Source organism: Nothoprocta perdicaria, unplaced genomic scaffold (genome assembly GCF_003342845.1).
Source record: "Nothoprocta perdicaria isolate Ctin4 unplaced genomic scaffold, notPer1 scaffold_260, whole genome shotgun sequence".
Classification (NCBI taxonomy): Eukaryota; Metazoa; Chordata; class Aves; order Tinamiformes; family Tinamidae; genus Nothoprocta; species Nothoprocta perdicaria.
Genome location: NW_020455489.1, coordinates 859,029 through 879,584, shown reverse-complemented (window position 1 = coordinate 879,584; position 20,556 = coordinate 859,029). Strand labels below are relative to the sequence as shown.

At 51.2% G+C, this 20,556-nt stretch overlaps 1 protein-coding gene across 1 annotated transcript; it reads right to left on the bottom strand.

Annotated features, from left to right (window-relative positions):
• Nucleotides 1-2,190: 2,190 nt before the first annotated feature.
• TUBGCP2 (tubulin gamma complex associated protein 2) lies at nt 2,191-20,266 on the bottom strand. The gene is made up of 17 exons (XM_026040664.1): nt 20,094-20,266; nt 19,273-19,401; nt 18,275-18,454; nt 17,154-17,313; nt 15,999-16,206; nt 14,956-15,155; nt 13,167-13,356; nt 12,230-12,375; nt 11,847-12,027; nt 10,833-11,013; nt 10,189-10,361; nt 8,816-8,944; nt 8,366-8,486; nt 6,808-6,951; nt 6,128-6,256; nt 5,678-5,841; nt 2,191-2,496 (listed from the first exon to the last, which is right to left on the bottom strand). Exons 1-17 carry the CDS (start codon nt 20,241-20,243, stop codon nt 2,391-2,393), a joined length of 2,691 nt encoding a protein of 896 aa, XP_025896449.1. The 5' UTR covers nt 20,244-20,266; the 3' UTR covers nt 2,191-2,390.
• Nucleotides 20,267-20,556: the final 290 nt, after the last annotated feature.

The following is a 20,556-nucleotide window of genomic DNA, read 5'->3' as shown; positions in this document are numbered from 1 at the left end:
CCATGGGAAGGGTGGATCCCTAAGCTAAACAACTGCACTGCCTGCAGTCGGATGCATGTTTACATCTGCAYGTATAGGTATTGCTCCATCAGGTCCACAAGCGACCAGGGACATCATGTTCACAGAACGGCACGGAAGTGCCATGGTCCAATGAAAGACCGGACAGCATCATCCATGAGGAACCACAGAGCCGCACGCACACCTAGGAACGTGCAAGATTTCACACAGGGAAGGAAGAATTGAGCAAAGTCCTGCGTAAGCTCTGGTGTAGGAAATAACGTTGCAGCAGAACCGTAGATGAAGAAAATTTCAGCAGGAGGTGAGAGATTTAATCAATTCATGTTGACTCTCTTACCCAAAGGGTCATAGGCCCCAAGAAGCCTGTGTCCAAGAGGTCTTGACACTTTTCAGGCAACAGCATGTATGTATCCAGGTTACCATGACATGTGGTAAAAGAGGTGCTGCCTGACAGTTGTCCTCTCCTCCTTGGGTTGGTGACCACATGCTGGTTTTCGGACAAGCCCTATTTTCTCCCCAGCAGGGACTGATTGTTCCATCCTGCCCCATATCTGCAAGTCACCAGGATTACTCACAGTCCTCTGCCCCCTACCCCATGCATGCTGAGAAGCTGCAGGGATCTTGGTGAGCTGCTGATTTTGATGCTAACAAGACCTGCCACAGCAGAGCCCTTTTCCTGCTCCTTGTTCCTACTGGTGACTCCAGCCATCCATGCCTGTCCATAACAATCCTAACATTTCTGTTATGGACTTCCTCAGCGGAGTGATAAAGGTGTGCAGAGCTGACCTGGATGGAACCATTGAGCACCCACCACTCTACAAAGCACAGCAGAAAACCCGGAGAGAAGAGAGCTGTGTTGAAGTAGAGACCGGACAAAGAACTGCAGCCAGAAGCTCCCTCTCCCAGGCAGCTGAGCACCCTGTTTGTGGGTCCCTATCTTGGAGTGCTTGAGTTTGCCAGTGGTCTGTGTGTAGGGGGGAGGCAGATGGCTGGGATGACAACACCTTTCGAGATAAGGATGCAAGTGGTGTGCGCAGGGGGCACTCAGCCAGCTGCACAGAGCCCTGGAGGGCATTCAGGAGGAAAAGGTCCATCGGCTAGATTAAAGAGCCGCCCAGGGAGCTTCAAAGAGGCTTCTGAAGCGAAGCAGCCAGCCTGGAAACAACCAGATTGTGCAACAAGGTGGCGAGAGGCCTTGGAGGAGGAAGAGCATCCGCAAAAACCTGGCGTGAGGCTGCCAGAAGCTGCCCCTTGGGGTAGAAGGGTCCTTGCTGAGCGCCGGGAGGAGTCTGCACCCAACGGGAGCAGAGGGTGCAAGGAGCAGGGCCCCACAGCCCGGGTGTTTAGGTGACCTCGCAGGGAAGCCGGCACGTGCAGGGCGACCTGCCTGTCCTGGAGAGGGGCTGTCTGTGTCGGCACTGCTTGCTGGGGAGAAAACGGGAGTCTGCTCAACGGTGACGTGGAGCAAGAGACAGCCCCTCCTCTGTGGACCTGCCCCACCGCTGGCAAGCCTAGGCGCCGTCTTACATAGGCCTGCGCTGAGCCCAAGGCTTTGGCAGCGTCCGACTCCTGCGTGGCGATGGGCAAGAGCTTGCTCTGAGGAGCAGCCCCTTCCCTGAAGGGCCACATGAGGCTGGTGGCAGTCTCCATCTTCAGCCTCCAGTTTCCGAGGGAGGAATCCTGTCCCCCAGGTCCGGGACTGGCTGTCCCACTCCTCTCCTTGGGTATCTCCCTCTCTGTGATGCTGGGAGACCAGCTTTGTGTTACCAGAGCAGAAGGGATCTCTTCTCTCTTATCCCACTCTAGAAAAAGGCTCCTGCAAAGGAGCTGGTGAGGAAAAGGCAGGGCATGCCTGTAGGTGCTCTGGAACAACACACAGAGGACTCGGACAATGCAATTCTAGTGTCACATCTGCCCAGCGGTTTTGAAAACCCAGCTCAGGAGGCATAGAGCAGCAGCTCAGCTTTACTGCAGCAAAGCCCACCTTAGGCTTTCCCCACCAAGCTGATGGCCAGCTAAGCCAGAGGCACATGAGCTGACCCCAACATAGTCCCCCATGACGAATTTGCACCACAGGCCCTGTTAGCAGACAAAACAACCTTTGTTGTTGTTGTTGTTTTGGTTTTTAATTTTACAACACACAAATACATCATTTTACAATGTGGTAAAAAAAAAAAAAAAGACTTGATGGAAGTCTCTTGGAAGAGACACTCTGTTACACACRTTTGAGGAGACCCCCTGGTTCCTCGGAGCGACGCTGGTGGTTTGCTCACACCTTGCACGGGGAGCCCGATGGGAGGTTAGTTCCAGCTAGAACTGAGTGGACGCCCTGTTCTCTGTCGGCACAGAAAAGCTGGCAGCTAAACTGGGCTTTACTGGGCAGGACCCACCACATGGGGAAGCAGGGGGGCTGCTTTCTGGCTTCGCTCTGCAGACATGTGCTCCAAACGCTCCGTGTAGAATCCATTGAAGTCCAACCTGGGAGTGCAAAAACAAAAGACAAGACAGACCAGCTTCTTCAGAGCGAGGTTGGGACAYTTGTGTCGCGCTGCGCGGGGCGCGGGTGGCATCTCCTGCAGCTGCACCGTCCGCGTCGCACGGCCAGGTTCCCTCAGCATCACCCGGCGTCTCTGCTGGCCTCCAGCTTTGGCGCCCAGCAGAACGCACGTTACAGCTGTATAAAACACATCTGAACAGATGCGTTACCGCCAGCTGCTCCGCAAAAGCCACAGCGGGGCGATACAACCCTGAAGACGGTTAACTCGAGGACAAAGAAGAGTGGCCCAAATACATTCAAATGCATCTGTAAAGTGGACAAGATGGGAGAGCCCACTCTCTTGCCTCTTCCACAATCCAAAGGAAGCCTCTCAGACTCCATAAAAACACCCACTCCTACTGCTCCCGTGGCATTCCTTAGATTTCTGKACTACGAAGCCACCTACCACGTGCAGCTCTCACAGACAGGTCCCCAGGCCCCCCTCAGCAACAGTCGATGCTAAGCTGGTGAATCACACAGAAGTTACTGTCTTCGTTTCCTGCGTAAGCTGCTGCAGCCCTACATGAATGGGCACAATATTTGAGCTATTGTTGCTTAACAACCTGACCGAAACGGCAACAAATTGTTCCTTCACATTTTCCCGCGACCGCAGAAAACAGAGCCTCGACAGATGGAATTTATCTTCCGCTCCCTCCTGGCCGGAAAGCTCCCATCTCTTTCGTTCCGTAAATTTTGTAGCAAGAAAACCCGGCACTGAGGCAGGCATAAGCACTGATTTCTGATCAGGTCTTACAACGCTGAGGCTCATTTGCATCTTTGCTTTGAGGCCCTCTTCCACTTCCAAAGCTGCTTGCGGAAGAACTGCCTGAAAAGGAGGAACTTAAGAGGAAAGCTGGTGCCTAGCAGAAGTTCTGGCCTTACAGAAGCTTGTTTGGGGTGAGACACAGCTGCCCCTTCCCGGACGGCTGGTGGGCACGGGCTCTGCTCCTCCTCGGTTCCTGGGCAGCACCATCTGCCCTCCGTGAGGGCAGTGATGGAGAGCGGAGCGGAGGGAAGACACCGCGACCAACCTCTGCTGCACTCCCCGCGCTGGGCTGCTGCTAAGTGGGAGACACACGATGAGGCGCATGCTGCTGAGCCAGCAAGGGTGGCAAATGCCTGCTTTTGGATGAACTTGGCCTGAGCTTTGCTCGTTACAAGCTCGTTATGATGCCAACGCGGAGCTCCATCCCCAAACCGAGCACGCGCTCCGCGTTTTCCACTGGCTGCGTCTTCAAGGGAAAGAGAAGCTTGTTCACCAAGCAATAACAACAGCAGATGGGACTAGAGCATCCACCTGGATGTGAAGAGTAAAAGGTGAAGTAAGGAGGAAAGACGTGGGAGGGAAGATTCCAGCATAACTCCCGGGTCAGTGGACGGGCCGAATCCCTTTCCTCCCCGCGGGTTGAGACATCATGCGAGACTGAGGGCCCTCTCCCACCTCCTGGGCTGAGTGATGACTGTGCATGGGACAGCTGTGCATGGGAACTGGCTAAAAACCCCACGCTGCAGCGGAGGATCTCCCCTCCTGACATCCGAAACCGGCTCTGTAAATGCTGCGCTTGAATAAATCACCGTCAGTTCGGGGAGTTGAGGGAACCCGGCTTTCTGCATTTGCATGCAACGTTTCAGAGGACTCTGAAAACAAACYATCCACCTGACATCACCATGCTGTAATGCTTCCCCTTTTCCCCGGTGCAATGTGAAAGAGCCACTGTGGCTTTCCTGCAGYTGCAGACTCTTTGCCATTACTGCTGTTGAGGAAGACTGGACACTTGAGCAGCCCTTCCACATGCCAAGGATTCGCAAACTGTGCATCCCACGCTGCTGTGAAGGAGGCCCTCTGCATCCCCCCTTTTCCTATTGCTTAGCTCTACAAATATGCCAGTTGTGTCTCAGTTGCTCRGTAAGAATTTACCAGTGCTGCAAACTGAATGAATATTAACCTGGATCGCAGCAATAAAAGCACAGTTCCACAATTCTGAGCAGAAGGGGCATTTTATCTGGTATACGTTGAGACCACCCTCTCTGACGTGGAATAAGAGGTCATCATGTATAAGAGAAGGGTGGTATATGTTACACACACCTCTGCGTCTCTCTCAAGGGCGTTATTTATTTCCGATGGGAAGTTTCCATCCTGATTCCTGGGTTTCTGTTGCCACAGAGCCCTAGGACTCGGTCCAATCATTTCTACAGCCTGTGCGAGGGCTAAATGCCAGGCCTGGGCATCCACCACGAGGCTCTCGCTTTTTAAAGCGCTCCTGAGCAGAAACGGGAGCGCACAATCCCTTTCTGGCCTGTTATCATACAGAATTTCAGGTAAAGAAATGGGGAGAGCTGCTCTGTTAGGAAAGGTTCAGCCATGGCCAGCACGCTGGGGAAGATTCACACGGCCCTAGAAGGTCCAGTGTGAAGGACCTGAGAGCGATGACAGACAGCCCTGCCAGTACAAAGACACAAAGCTCTGCTGCCCTATCACAGAACCAGGGCATGACAATCCCTGGGGACAAAGGACAGAGACCCTCTCCCCAACAGCTGACTGCAACTTAAGTCACCATCCTCAGCAAAAAGTGCCAACGAAGGCATCTTGTTTTCTTGAGTACTGGTGAATCACCATCCTTCTCCTTTCTCCTGCAGGAGGAAGTATCCCATGTAAAAACCAGCTCCCCATATTTGGAAGAGCTGCCTCCGCAGCCACCACAGCTCGGGAGTCACGTCCTGCCGGAGCCAACGCTCCTGCTCCGGAACAGCCGGCTCCCACGGACCCCTTGCACAGCTCTCTCCTCCTGGATTACTTACGCTGTACTCAGAATAAGTTTACTCAGGCAAAGTTTGTCTACACAGTGAGATAATCTCCACGAAAACTCTCTTGGAGGAGATTTACAACACTGATAAGACTAATTTCACTTAATTCATACAGATATGCGTGTGTGTGTATATATATGTGTATATATATATGTATATATATGTTTTTTTTCTTTCAATGAAATGCAAAGCAAAACTTGTTGCAGTTTTGGTGTGTTCACTGATGGCGCAGACGTGCACAGTTACCAACCAGCAATCGTTTCTCCGGAGCTGGGGAACAGAGGAGAGGCAATTAGGAGGAGGAAAGCACTGGCTCACCTRTAGATGATGTTGAGCATGCTGTGCTCGCAGTCATTGGTGCTGTACACGCTCAGTTTGTCCAACAGGTCCAGGAGGTGCGCTGAGAAATTGCTGTCGAACTTGTTGATGGTTGCCTCGAARCCGGCCGTCAGGTGCAGGCTGTCGGCGTGCTCTGCTAAAAGCTGGCAAGGGAAAGGAGGAGAGGTGCCACGGGTGTGCTGATTCACGCTGCACGGCTCAAAACACACCTGAGAGCTTCCAAACGAGAGCAGTGACTCATTTGGAAGAGCGAGTCTTGGAAGCAGCCTCTGCGCTCCRAGCTTCCCCCAAGAATTGCCCACAGCTCTGCCAAGATGCCAGGTTTGGGGCCAGAGGATCCCCAAGAGGCAAGAGAGCCATCCCGAGCAGCCCGAAACCCCGAGCAGCATTCAGAAAAGGAAGGGCCCAACCGTCCCTCCTTTGTCCAACCTTGTTAGTCAGCTTCTTCTTCGCAGCCTCTTCAGCCCGCTCCTCCTCTGTTGGTGGACCCAGCATCGTGCCATGCTCTAAGGTGAGTCGATCCATCTCACTATCCAGCTTCATGCTCTGGGTGAACCTCTAGGAAAGCCAGAGGGTTGGAGCAACAGTTAGAGCCTGTTTTCATCGTGATGACAAGGAACGAGTCTGACTTGATTCTCCTGGCCATGCAATGAGCTAAGCTCCATGGAAGTGAGTTCTGAGATTAGAATTAAAAGGTTAATAGATAAAGCTCACTTAACTTCACGGTATAGTTGGCTCCGGGCTCCCCAAGACACTGATAGAGCCTGATGCAGGAATCAGTCTCCATGGGTCCTATCAGTCCCCACAAAACTAGGCCAAAAACTAAAGAGCAACTTACACCTTACACCTCAAATTCTGCTGCAGGACTGGCTAAAGTTCACCTGAACCTGAGCTCAACATTGACAGAGCAGAGTCTAGAAGAGGGAGAAGCCCCACGAAGCACTTTGGGAAAAAGTGTGGATATGATTTTGTAATTTGGTTGGCTGAAAGAGCAGAGACTTCTCCTAGGGTCTTTAGGACAAGAGGTGTCACGTGGCGAGCAGGGACGGTGGTGGCTGGCTGGCAACCAAAGCAGCTGGCCCTGGAGCAGGAAGGGACGCCGTGCGTACCTGCATGCAGTTAGTGAACATGACGCAGACGGACATGAGCTTGGAGAAGATCTTCAGCAGCTCCGGGTTGGTCAGCATGCAGTCCTTGAGGCAGTTGTCCAGGAAGCTCGTGTGGTGGCTCAGCACGTCGTCAATGTTAGAAGCCTGTTACAGGAGAGCAGTTTTTAGTCATAAAAAGTGATAGGCTGAGGCTGCTGCACTGCCCTGAACCCATGCTCTAACCCAGTATGTGGGCTAGGAGATGCACCAGGACATGCAGAGATACTTAAACTCTTGAACTCAAGAGACTTTCAGAGGCTTTTCTTCATCTTGCATTTGCCACAACCCCYTTTCAAACAAGTTTCTTCCACGCAAACCTCCCACTGGCAGCGAGGCTCAGACTGGAGTGACCTGTTGCATGCTCCTTTGGTCTTCCATCTCCTCAGCATGCCCTCTCCCTGAAGCTCACCTGCTATCATCTTTCTGATCTCAGTAAAGACGGGTCCCATGAATGGAAAAGAGGAAACGAAATCAAAGAACCTGAAAGGTCATTAAGTTACAGGGCTTAAAATATGCAGGTTAAAAAAAAAAAAAATGAGGAGGAAATTTACTTTTGAAGGGTCCTGTAAAATGTTAGTCCATCTCTGTGATGTCAACGGAGTGTTTCAGACTTCARTTTTAAACAAGGCTAGCTAAAACAAACAAACAAAGAAAAACTTCCCACTCTAGAATTCTGTGGCATGTGCCAAGGCTGGGGAAGAGCCATGGGACTAAAATTGCCCAGGTACCTGCCCAGCTTCATCAGAAGTAGTGATAAAACAAACAAAAAACCTCCAGTTTTCAAACAGCTGGTAGAGAACAGGGCTAAACACTGCTCTCTGATGTGAGGGGGGCACTAGTTGTCTTGATGAAGACAAAGACGTGGTGAAGACGAAGATCTGAGCTGCATTTTTAGGCAGAGGGCAGCACAGCTTCAAGTGAAAGGTCACAGGAAAGAACTCTGCCAAGGAAAACGGCGTTCCATCGGGCTGGTAAGCACCATCCTTTCCTGTCCTAAAATGCCAATGAGTGGGAAAAAGTGCCCCAGTCTGCTGCTTAARGAGGCCAAAGAGCCAGTTCTGCTCGCTCTGATTGTAAAAGAAGGATGCTTTCATTTACATTGAGATTTCACCTGGAAACTGTGGATCTCTCATCCCTGGGGAGCAGCTGGAAAAATAAGGAGCGCTGAAGCTGACGGCCGACTTGGCTGGCAGCACAGAGCTGTTCACTTCAGGGGTGCCTGTGCTGGCGTAAGAACGTATGGGTATGTATGTATGTCCATATGGGTGTGTATGCGTGGGTGCATTGCCTACGGTTTGACTTCTCCTGGTAGGGACCGTGCTCCAGGCCCTCCCTTCCCAGAGATCTGAAAGCCCTGAAGGATGCTGAGGCTGCTGGCAGCACATGGGTTGAAATGAAGACGTGTCTGAAGGCGGCGTCTCCAACAAAAGGTCTCAGGTGACCTGCAATAACTGAAACCGGGAATTCTTCCCTATGTTAAATTTGGTGACTTAAGCCTTAGCTTTCACCTCACACTCACCAGCTTCAGGTTCTTCTCAAGAACGTGCCACGTTGGCTCCATCACTTCGAACATCATGTAATACTGGATGTTCTGGACAAAGTTCAGCATCCGCTGCCGCAGCGTGAAAGCTCCAGCAAACCTAGGGGAGATATTGGACCCACACAGATCAGGGAGAGCAAACACCAGCAAGGATCAGGGCAGAGCTGGCTCGGYGAAGCAAGGCTCTCCTGCTCGCTCCGCAGCACCTGGAGTGCAAATCCCAAGAGGAAAACCCACCCCCACAGACAGAACGAGATAATAGAGCTGCATGTTCTTTGTCTTCAGAGATATGTAGCGATCTGTTTCACATTAAAAACAACCCGACTCATGTCATGAGGGGTATATATATATATAGATCTAGTCAGGATATATCTAGTAACAAGGAAAATCAGAAAATGAAAAATGATCCACCAGGAAAAACGGCCGTACCACTTAGCTGAATGCAGGGAGAACTGCTTGGCAGTCTTATTGCTGATCCACACGTTGCATAACTGTCTTTCCACATGTTTGCAATAGAACATGTGTCTGAAAAGCATCTGGTATCTTGTCAGTGCTTTCCTGAAAAGGAAGGAGAAAACCATTCAGATTCTGCCTGGCTATGAAGGCCAAGTGAAGCTGCGAAGACTGAGGCTGCTCAGAAGCAACGTGTCTCTGCGCAGCGTGTTTCTTAGGCCTTCAGACCCCCGCTGTTCTGCGTAACGCAAGCCAAATTAAAACAAAAATCACATCTTTGACCATCTCAAAGAACAAATCCCCTCCAGGGAGTCCCCTCCTCCTTATTTCTCGCTACCGGGTCCACCACCGGCTTCCACCTCTCCTCCCCTTGGGCTGCGCTTGGAAAAGGCCCCTCACACACACGATGGGATGAAGCGCTGGAAGGCTGCGGTCAGGCACCTGCTGGGCTAAGACCACCAGGACTGCCCAAACAATTCACCAGGAATCTCCGGAAGGAGAAAGCAAACCTGTTTCCAAGCTACAGGCAGCGCTCTGCTGCCAGCAGCTCGCCRCCAGGAGCAGATGGGGAGGCTTATTTATAGCTGCGGGGACCGGATTCAGGTCTGCACTCAGACGCTCCAGTGTAGGTGTCTCCAGAGCTCCAGTCGATACAGTTTGTGAAACCACCACGTAGTGTTTTCACTGCCATAGTCACCAGCAGAGCTAACGCGCCCATCTCGCTAGGCAAAGATTTCAAAAGGAGCAAGGCACGAGAGAAATCTCCTGGTGACGTTTTGGGGGCTCTTCTTAATTCTCTTTCCTCTCSGAAACAATTCGGAAGTCCAGGCAAAAAGCTTGTGCTCTGTTTTCCTTCCACGGGGCTCCCCAATATAAGAGGGATATGGAGCTTCTAGGGACGGTCCGGAGCAGAGCAGTGAAGATGATGAAGGGGCTGGAGCACCTCTCGTATGAGGGAAGGCTAAGTGAGCTGGGCCTGTTTGGCCTGGGGAAGACTGAAAGGGCATCTGATCCACGTGCCCAAGTACCCGAGGGGTGAATGTAGGGAGAAGGGGGCCAAACTCTTCTCAGGACAAGGGGCATCGGGTCCAAGCTGAAACCCAGGCAGCTCCCTCTCCACGTGAGGAAGGACTTCTTGGGTGTGAGGGTGACAGAGCCTTGGAACAGGCTGTCCAAGGAGGTTGTGGAGTCTCCTTCTCTGGAGACGGGAGATCTTCCCAACCCGCCCGGATGCTGCCCCGTGCCCCACGCTCTGGGTGTCCCTGCTGGAGCAGGAAGGTTGGACTAGATGGTCTCTAGAGGTCCCTTCCAACCTCAACCATCCTGTGACGCTGCGACTGCTCCCTCACCTGTTTATAATGAGGGACAGAGGCCACTTCACGATGTAGTCAAAGGAGAAGGCCTCGAGGCCGCTGAGCGTGAGCTCCGTGGGCTCCGCGCTGATGATGGCCTTCTCCTGCTTTGTCTCGATGGCCAGCACGCGCAGCAGCTGCGTGATGAGGTCGTGGGGCATCAAGTCAATCTGCACGGAAACCGGGAGCGGGAGCAAACGAAGCCACGGGGTGAAAAACAGGCACGTGACAGAGGAGCTTGTGCCACGTGCAAGTCATGGGAGGCGCTCCCAAGCCACCAAGTCAACCCAGAGCCCATGTGGAAAGGGTGGGTTCTCAACAGCACTGCAGCAGACGCCTCAGCCGCGCCAGAGGTGTTCAGCTCTCAGCATACAGCACACTAATTAGCTGACTGCTAATTAAAAGCACTTTCTCTGCGCACAGAACCACCAAAAACGCATTTCCCCTTGGCCAGGACGTGTGTTTCCAGTTGCAAACCTGGGTGAAAAAGCTTATGCAGGGAAGATGTAGAGGGGCATGGTCATCAGCTCTGTTTTCCCTCGCTGCCCTTTCATAAAGCCCTCACAGGCATGCAGATTTTCCCAATACGTAGCAGGTTACCTGCTCAAACGCAGTGATATTCTGCTTGGCCGTACTCTCACCTTTAAATCATCCTTGAAAGGATCCGTGTTGGCCGTGCTCATGCGCAGGGCTAATTCAAGCAAAGCCTCTAGCCTGGTGGTTACGATGTCGTCTACGGGCTTCTTAAGTTCCTCTTCCGTGAGATCCATGAAGTGGACAAAGAAGTCCCCTTGATCCATCAGGAAATAGTGCTTTATAGATCTGCTCGAGAAAATKAAGAGACAATTCATGAAGTGTTTAAAGAGCAACCATTGCTGTTCTTTTTTTTTGTTATGAAAAGAAAGCTTGCTCTAGGCTGCTGAGCACAGGGTCACACTCCTATCCTGAAGGACAAGGCAGCCTGCAAAGAGCCAAGACCTACCCAAGAGGGAGCTGCTAAGTCAGAGCAGGGTCTTGGTCTCCTGCAAATGAACAAGTATCTACTGATTTTTGAAGTATTCCAGGTATCTGKGTTGAGTTTTGCTGCACTGTGAAGCATGAATTTCCATCTTCACTTGGCACGGAGTGACCTGCAGTGGACCAGGAGACTGGAAACAGCTCACAGAAGAGCGTGAGGATGAAAACTGCTTCTGGCCAAAGGCTGCATGTGATGCCTGCACACAGGTGGTATCAGCACAGCCATAAAGCAGTGAGGATGCAGACTCCYGATCACTGCTGGGTCGGGATAACACAGCTTCCAGCACCAACCCACAGCCCTGTCGTGCTGCTGCCTTGGTCTTCTGGATATGTAGGTAATTTTTTTTATTGTTTTATAAAGATGAAAACAAACTAAAAGCTTGATTYACATAGAGGAATTTATGTCCTGTCCACCCCAATATTTTTATAATTTTTTACACTATAATATTCTCCAGGGGGGGAAAAAAAAAACCCAACAAWTCTKTTTTTTTTTTTTTTCCAGGTCAACATTTCCAATGGAAACCGAGGGAAAAAGAAAAATCAATAAATATACCCCATGGAAAGAAGCTAAAGCTGAAATGTTACATTCTCTATCAGGAGCTAAGTCTTAAACAGAAATTTATTAAAATAAATCAAACCTTAAGTGAGCTACCAGCTCCTTCTCCTCCATCAGGAAGTCGAGGAGGACTTTGCTAGCGTAGTTATATGCTTTTTCTATTTGTTCCACATACGCTCTCTCTTTTAAAGTATAGATGACCTCTTTAGCCACGGGGCASGTAACGTCACGTCCACATTCTCGCACAACGTTTAAATATTTCCCTAGGAACAAAAAGAAAGAATGAGTCAGGATTTGTTTAGGGGATTCCAAAAAGCCATTTATTTTTCTGATTCTTTTTCTGTTCTTCTGAGAACTGCAGCCCCGTAGGCTGCCAAAGCACAGCAACATTTACCAAGACTTTGCATACAGAAGGCCAAGGCTTACCTTGGACTGTTCATACACCACGAGCGTGTTGTTACCTACCCGTGCTCAGGATTTTGTCTGCCATCTTCTGCAAGAACGAGGGGATCTGCTGCTGAACCACAGTGTATCTTTGATCCCAGTACTTGTCATTATAGTCCTCCTGGATCTTCTCCTTCTGCAACTCGTGTTCCTCCACCATGAACTCACTGAACGGGTAAAGCACAGGTTGAGAAGCACAAATTTGGTACAATGAGGATTTTTGGKTTTTAACCTGTCAACTGGTAACTTGCTCCATCAGAAATAAGGTCTCACGAGGATACATTGCAMGCTGGAACCAAAATTAGCCTGTATTTAGTACAGGAAAAGCATTATTCATTGTTGATGGGCCCCCCAATCTAGCTGCCAGTACCCAGGTGAGGAAGCTGCTCCTTCTCTGCCTTCCCACCACCGGAGCGGAGTCTTTTCCTGCTATTTTAGCTTCCGCTCCCCTTCCCTGGCATAGGATTCTGAAAACGTGGGAAACAGAAAAGCCATCTATCCTACCTAACACAGGAAAATGCTTTAAGTCACTCTATAAAAACTAAGAAACTCCAGAGATTGCTAGTTCCAATGGTTGGCAGATTACCTTTAGCACGGAGCCAGCGACTTAATGCACTCGCACTCCATGACAAGGGGTCTCACCTGACAAAGATGAGGATGTTAGAGGGGAACAGGCAGGAGAAGGTGGAATGTGAATGGATTTTGTGCTTGACCTGCCTTGTTGAAGGATTTTTCACATCATTTCCTTCAATTTGGACAACCAGAGCAAGCGACAAGAGCTCTGAACATAGAGCCACGGAATCAGATAGGAAATGCAGGCGGGCACGTCCCAAGAGCTCCCCTTCCTGGCCACGCTGCCTCATCTACACGCTGCTGCAGACTCCACCGACTCCACAGAAGATGTGTGCACTGAGAAGCAAAACCCAGCAGCAAAACCAAATTCTTAACTGTTCCTTACCTGTACGGATCATTAATGATGCCTCGATATATCCACTTCTCCAAAATTTCAAAGTAAGGCACGCTGGCTGCCTTGGTCAAATACAGACACAGCTCCTGGGCCTGGCTGTCTCCAGTGTAATTGAAAGTCTTGTCGTGGAGTAAGCTCAGGGTTGATCCTCCCATACACTCGCCTTTATCCACAGAAGTAGCTAGAATTTAACAAACAAAGATGGGTTTTAATGTTCTTCATTTAAAAGTATGGATTAATTGCACAGGCTATGGCAGGTAAAAGTAATGTAAAAGTTAAAGAGCGCTCAACTAATCAACTACTAAGTCACCAATCTGGAAGCCAGATGCAAACTCCTCCTGCAGAGAGAGACAAAACTTGGATGAAGGCACCRAGTCACCCCAGGACAGCGCAACACCCCAAAACAAAAACCTAAATGACCCACGCTGACACAAAACAGCAACCAAAATCACCCCTGCAGTGAAGCACAACTAAGCTCGGGTGGACACMAGGTGGATCAGAGTCCAAAGGCTTCCAGATGGAAAGGGGCACCGACAGAAATCTGTCTTCAGGAGGTTAACTAAAAGGCATGTTGCAAAGTGGTGTTAGGGACAGGGCAAGAAGGGTACAGGGCCGTGATGTTCACACTGGGTTCAACTTTAACTTCATTGACCAATCGTTGTATTCCASGAAAGCAATTTTAGGAAATGTGACYGGGAAGAGGGATCACCCAAGGCCAGATTCCACACAGAATAGAGATTTCCTTGTTCCTCTTCCGGACCTCAGTATTGTGTTTGGTTCGAAATCCTGGCACAAAAGCGACGGTGGAGAGAGCTCATGAGAAGCTCCTGAAGATGGGGAGCTGTGATGTCCAGGAATGCAAAGGAAGCTGGAGGGAGCTGGCCTTGTTATCCAGACAAAGGGAATCCTAGCGCATTCCCCTGCTGTCTCATGGATGGTTGTGGAGAAGGCAGGTGGAGATGGATGCAGCTCCTCCACACCAAGCGCAGCACGTGGCTATGCAAGTCTGGAGGACGACCTGTCTTTGAGGAAGACAACGGACAGAAGCAGATGCAGCTGCCCCAGTCGCCCCCAACTCTTCTGGCTGATGCGACAGCTACAAGGAAAGCCAAAAGAAAGCAGGAATCTGAAGGACTACACGACAGGGAGCTGAAACAGACTTTCACATAACTAGAGGGAAGGGCGAGTGATTCGGTTTGGAAAAACATCCCAAAATAGCGGGGATCAAGGCAATGGAAGAGGCAGAAAAATGYTGAGGCCAAGAAAAGCCTACCTGTCTAGCGGACACCTTTCAGATAACAGCAGGAACGATTCACAACACACAGAGAGCGCGGCTGCTCTGTCACCAAGAATTACCTGTTGTCCATAACAAAAACTGAGGCTCCTGAGAGCACACSGAAGGACTGAGCCAGGCTCCGAAGACAACAGAAGAGTCAGAGTATTCCGATATCGAACGGACAACTAAACAGACCCCGGGAAGCAGATCCCAGAATCGGTGCTGCCACAGACAGCTGACAGCAAGTCCGCATGTCCAGGGTGCTCCCTGAAACCTCAGGGGATGCCAGGGGAACAAAGGGACTGAAGAAGAAATACACAGGAGAACTGTGCTGGGAACAAGGCAACACGGGATCCGAAGGACCCCAAGCTGCTGCCAATCTGGAWGATTGACTGATGTGCAACACTCCTTGGGCACAAAATGGAAGTGCCCTGCACGTAAGGGCGCTTCAAAGAGTTTTCAGAGCTCCTGTTGTGCAGTAACAACTGCATTTTCTGAACTTACCAAGCGAGGCAAGAATTTCCAAGGTCCTCATTGTGGGCTGGATATAAAACCAGAGCTTCTGCAGCGACAGAAGTCCCTGTCTCTGGAGATGCTCCAGCTGGGTAATAAGTATCATGTACTCCTTGATCAGGGTCCGCATAGCCGCAGCCAAAGCATGATTTACCTGGCCATACTCAAAGGAAGACTTTTCCTCTATAAACCTGCAAAAGGGAAAAAAAAAAAACCCTCTTTTGGGTAAAGCAACTTCTACAGCTTCCAGGAATTTTATCTTCAGCATGTGGCATAAGAATTGAGAGTACAATCATGTATCGGACAGCACACCAGTCTCCAAGTGGTACATAACCAGTATATAGAAAAGTCAGAGATAACATTTACAAGGGGATAGCCTATACAATATATTAGGGGAGAGGAATCTCCTGCTGCTGCTGCAGCTACTGCTGCTGGTTTCTGACTCCACGTGCCACAGAGAGGATTCCCCTCCTCASATCTAAATGGCTCCACCCGTGTTAGCGGAGGGAGATGCTGCTGACCACAGTTCATCTCACCTGCAGGAACAGGGGGTAAAACATCACACAAGTCACTGCCTAAAAGCTTGGCTGTCTCTGCTGATCTTTTAGGGAGCTTAGAACAGATGTAGATGTGTATACTGTGTCTGTGAGGTGCAACGTGTAGTGACCAGGCTCTAGGGAGCAGCAGACGTAGAAGTTGTCTCAGTCCTAGACACCCACAGGGAAGCGAAAAGCAGGAAACGAGAAGAAAACCGCAGCAGAACAGATGAGACAAGCCAGAATAAACAGGCAGATCCACTGGCCTTTATGTACAGCCATGAAGAGGATGCACAAATGAGCCAGCAGCGGGGAGGAGAAAGCCAGCATCAGGAATCGGGGCCACAACCACTTGGAAGAGCCAGCATTTTCACTTGGTACCCTGACAGACTTAAACTAAGCTTGGAAGCTAACACCTGCACGCTGACAGATTCCCTGGCTCCATTCCACGTCAAGAAAACATCCCCCCCATGTGAAAAAAAGATGTCAGCTTGGTACCTGGTGACCGCGGAGTAGCTTGCTGCCACGGGAAGGATCCTGGTCACCAGCTCTTTGATGGACAAGTCCAAGTTGGGGTCAACTAGAAAGGCTCGGCTCTGCCTGCCCACGAGGGGCTGCGCTGTGATGTATYTTCCATCCACCCCAATCAGAACATACAACAAGTCCTCCACGATCACGGATTCTTGGGAGGCYAGTGGCAAAGTGCCTATTTGAAAARAAAGGGCAAAAAGAAAAGAGAGAATTTGAGCAATTTCAGCATGCCATAGTACTTGTACTCGCTCTCTGTTGATCTAGGCCCTGAAACTTGAGAGGAGGACATTCCACCAGTCAGAAGTTGCTCATGCAGAGCAAAACCCACACACAGAAATAAGCCTTGAGTCAGGATCAACTTCAAAATCATCTGCCCCACTTTCTAGGACTCTTTTGGATGCTGGAGGACTTTTAGTGTCATAAGACTCCTTTACAGACTCTAGGGGAAAAAAAAACTTCTAAGTTTCAGCCGTGCAAAGGTCAAAAGTTTTGAAGAATATACTGTAAAACATAAGCATSAAACGCACCCAAAGTTCCCCTGCAGCTACGAGAACCTTTGGACAACAGGGAAATGCCCTGYCCTGCTACCTGAATCAGGACACTAGATTAAAAATAGTAAAAACTAGTAAAAGCAAGCCAACAATCCGTGTGTGGAGAGGCTGCCGTGGCCGTTCCCAAACTCTGACAGACCAAATGATTCCTGTGCTGGCTGGAAACAAACCACTGTAAGCAGGCTATCTAAAGGCCCCTATAACAGTGAGTCTAGAGCTTTTATTTCCTCCCTTAAGCACAGCCTAAATCCACATCTGGAAGAAGCTACAGGTTTCCTCCAGGAGCCTCTGTCCTCTCGAGACTCCTACAGTAGGGTTTTATGACGGCTGTGACTCAAGACAGAAAAAAAGGGACYAGGAAACTCAAAACACAGACCAGCTCACACACCCGGATACGGGGCTGGAAATCACCACAGGCTTTCAATAACAAACAAGGCTTTTTCTTTCCCTGCACCCCTGTCCAAGACAGCAATTTTTGCTTTCACCCGGAGTAGGATGGAATCCAAAWGATGCCTCTGAACATGTACAACACACAAAACGTTAAAGCAATTTTCCTCTGTGTACCACAAACCTATAGGTACTGTTGTGTCGGTGCTCAAACTGGTGCCAATTAAGAAATCGCCAATAAGAGCCGGTCTCTCGTACACCCAGGATGGGAACACTGGGATGGGCTGCCCGGAATTCTTCTTGTTTTGCTTATCTCGGAGCATTTTTCGTGTAACCTCAAGAGGCTGTTGGCAGAGGGAAAAAAAATGAGAGAGAGAGAAACATTTTCATTCAGAAGCTAAACTGTAATTTTGTATTTTTCGCAGAAAATGCTGTAAATCAATCACTTAAAAATAGATAGTGCACGAGTTGGTCTTTTAGATACGATCTCCCATTACCTCCCAGTCTATTGGTCTCAGTGCTGCAGAGCTCGCTGGTTTTTTACCTATTTGTCCCTCCTTCCAAAGGGTCTCTGCACCACAGCCTTGTGCCAGGGAGGGAAGGCAACAAGGGGGTTCACAGCAAAGCCAGAGCAAACAGCCGGTGAGGAGAAGTGGAAGGAGCCGGAGAGGCCACGGGAAGGCGRAGGGGTGACCCGGGAACAACCCGTGACCACGCAAAGAGCGGACACCAAGATGACAACGGATGGAGCCCAACTTCCACCAGCAGCGACAAGCGATGTGAGAGGCAGCAGGCACAAGCAGCACTTTTATTTCTTCCTTGAGCAAGTCTGCACACAAACTGTAGCGGACTTGTTCTCCCTCCTTCCTGCCCTTAACTGGAATCATTTTGTTTCACGTGCAAACAGCCAAATCATTTTGTTTCACGTGGCTACGTTCACACCACAACGGGAGTGACTGCAGGATGTTTTTTCTGCCATGTATCAGAGAGCAGAAACCGTAGTGAGAAAGGGGAAAATAATAAGGGCACGGTAAATGCAAAGATCCCGAGCAAGCACAGCTACAGGCAGAAGGGGGAATGTCAGGGCAGCTTAAAACAGTCACCTGAAAGGGAAGGCTTGGCCTGCCTCAATTCACTTGAACAGAAAAGGCTGCCTTCACTTTGAATATTTAATATAAACCAAAAGAGAAATCTGAGAGGCAGCTTGGATTATCTGCGTAGACAACTGCCCCGGGGAACAAGGAGCACAGGTACCCACGTGAAGAGCAGGGAGCTGCCACGGCCGAGGCCGGGGAGGACGGCTACCTGCTGCGCGCTGGAGCTGGCCGCCACGCTGCCCAGCTGCTTGCGCAGCTCCTCGAGCTCCTGCAGAGATATCTTGGAAGCGGACGAGGGGATGGAAAAATTGGTGCCACCGGCGGCGGCGGCCGCATTTGCCGCGAGTTCTGCCCGTTCTTTGGCGTTTTGTTGCAAATACTGGAGCGTCTGCGCACACACACAGAAGAAGAAGGGGTCTTGTCAACACCAGTCAGCACACAGTAAAAAGCAAAAGGCAGAAGAGCCTAAAATTGGCTGCATTAACSYGGAYCAAAGCTATTTCTGTCCCAGTGTCCTGTGTCCTACAGKGCCCCATAATGACAGAGGTCCATAACCTCCCTCTGCACTTAGGGCACTTCAAATCTTGTACCACAAATTTGTTTTCTGAGCATTAAATTTTAGCCCTGTGCCAYGCAGGACACTGTACACATTACACAGAATAATTCTTGTTCTCTGTTGTCAACGTTAACTCCCAACCTGATTGAAGGCATTAATTAATTAACAATGAAGGCATTAATTAACACATTGGTGTGAGCGTTAAAAACGCTGTGCCAATGGACATTTCTTCTTTACAAAGGAAGAAGAAACCCCAAAAGGATGTACCACCAAACGGGCCCCACCGTGCTGGCGCTTACAGGGCTGAGCGAGTTAACTTCTTGCAGGGCACCTGCACCAAGTTTCCTTGACACCACCAGATATTTCCTCACCTTTCATTAGCCAAAGGATCTGCCAATTCCTCTGCTCTCCAGAATTTCCCTCCCTCCCAACCTCACAAGCCGAAACCAAAGGATTAACCCGAACGTCTTGGTGAAACCTCACTTGTGTAATTCACTCTAGTACCTCAGTTACAGCGGCCTGTCTTGTGTTGGTTTCGGTGTGTTTCCCTGAACGCTGTCATCCAACAGCGTGTCCTACTGAAAGCCACTGCACTGCCACTACTGCTGCTGAATACCTGGAGCGGATTCCCTTCTAATGCAGAAACAAACCTCCTTGTCTTCCGTGAGCTTTGACAGCAGATACACCAAGGAGTCCAGATGCCTTGTGTTTTTAGACTTCAGCTCATCATACTTCTTTAAGAAGTCCTCGGGAGTTCGAGAAAACTCTGCTATCTTTACCTGTAAGACACCACGTTAATATTAAACGTCCAATACACAACATCATCGCACCCTTCTGCCACAGAACGTGGCAATCACAGGCAAGGCACTCCAGGGAAGAGGTTTCGGAAGGATGAATCCGCTTGTTACTTCATCCCTATTTTGTTTGTTCCAACCCTCGGTCCTTCTAATCAAAGCCGACACCGCCGCTGCAGGTGCGGCACGGTGCCAGGTCTGGGCCATGCCACCCGCCCGGGGAGCTCACGCCGAGGAACACCGATGTGGGATTGCTCCTTGTGGGGCCGGCGCACCCTCCAGCAGCGAGCGAGGGGTGCCCGAGGCCGCAGGGACCCTTTGGGTGCCCCTCACCCTGCTCGAGCGGGCTCACTYGGGCCGCACCGCGTCCGGAGAGGCGCCGAGCACCTCCAGGAAAGGGGAGCCCGGAGCCTCCCGCTGCCGCCCTGGGCTTCGCGGTGTCCACGGGCTCTCGCCCCACGGCCGGGAAGGGCCAGGCCCGTCCCCTCGAAACCCTCCATTGATCGCAGGACGGCTGAGGTTGGAAGGGGCCTCTGGAGACCACCCAGTCCAACCAGCTCCTGCAGGGACACCCGGAGCACGGCGCACCATCCGGGTGGGTTGTGAAGCCCACTGGGACGGCGGCTCCACACGCATCCCCGCGCGGCGACGGCCGGGGGTGGCGGGGGGCCGCTCGCCTTGGCGCCGTGCGCCGACACCGTGGTGGTCACGTAGGGCGTGCGGTTCTTCTGCAGCAGCTCGATGTAGACCTCGGCGCCCTCGCCGCCCTGCACGCGCAGCAGGCTCAGCAGCTCGTTCACGTCGTGGTGGATGCGGAACTCGCTCATGCTCCCGCGCGGGGCCCCGCCGCTCGCCGCGGGCCGGGGCGCTCCCCACGCGCGGCGCCCCTCACGCGGAGCCGCAGCCGGAGCCTCCCGCGCGCCGCCCCGCCGGCGCCGCCATCTTAGCAGCCTCCTTCCCGGCCACGGAGGGACCCTCCTGCCCGCGCCGCAAAAAAAAAAGTCCGCGCCGTTGCCGAGGCAGCCTCGAAAACGGGGAATACAGCGAGGCCGGAGCAACTCCGCATTCGGGCCCGGAGTCCGGCCTGACCCGGATTGGGACGCGAACCGGCGCCGCCTCCCGCGGCGGGACGCGCCGCGC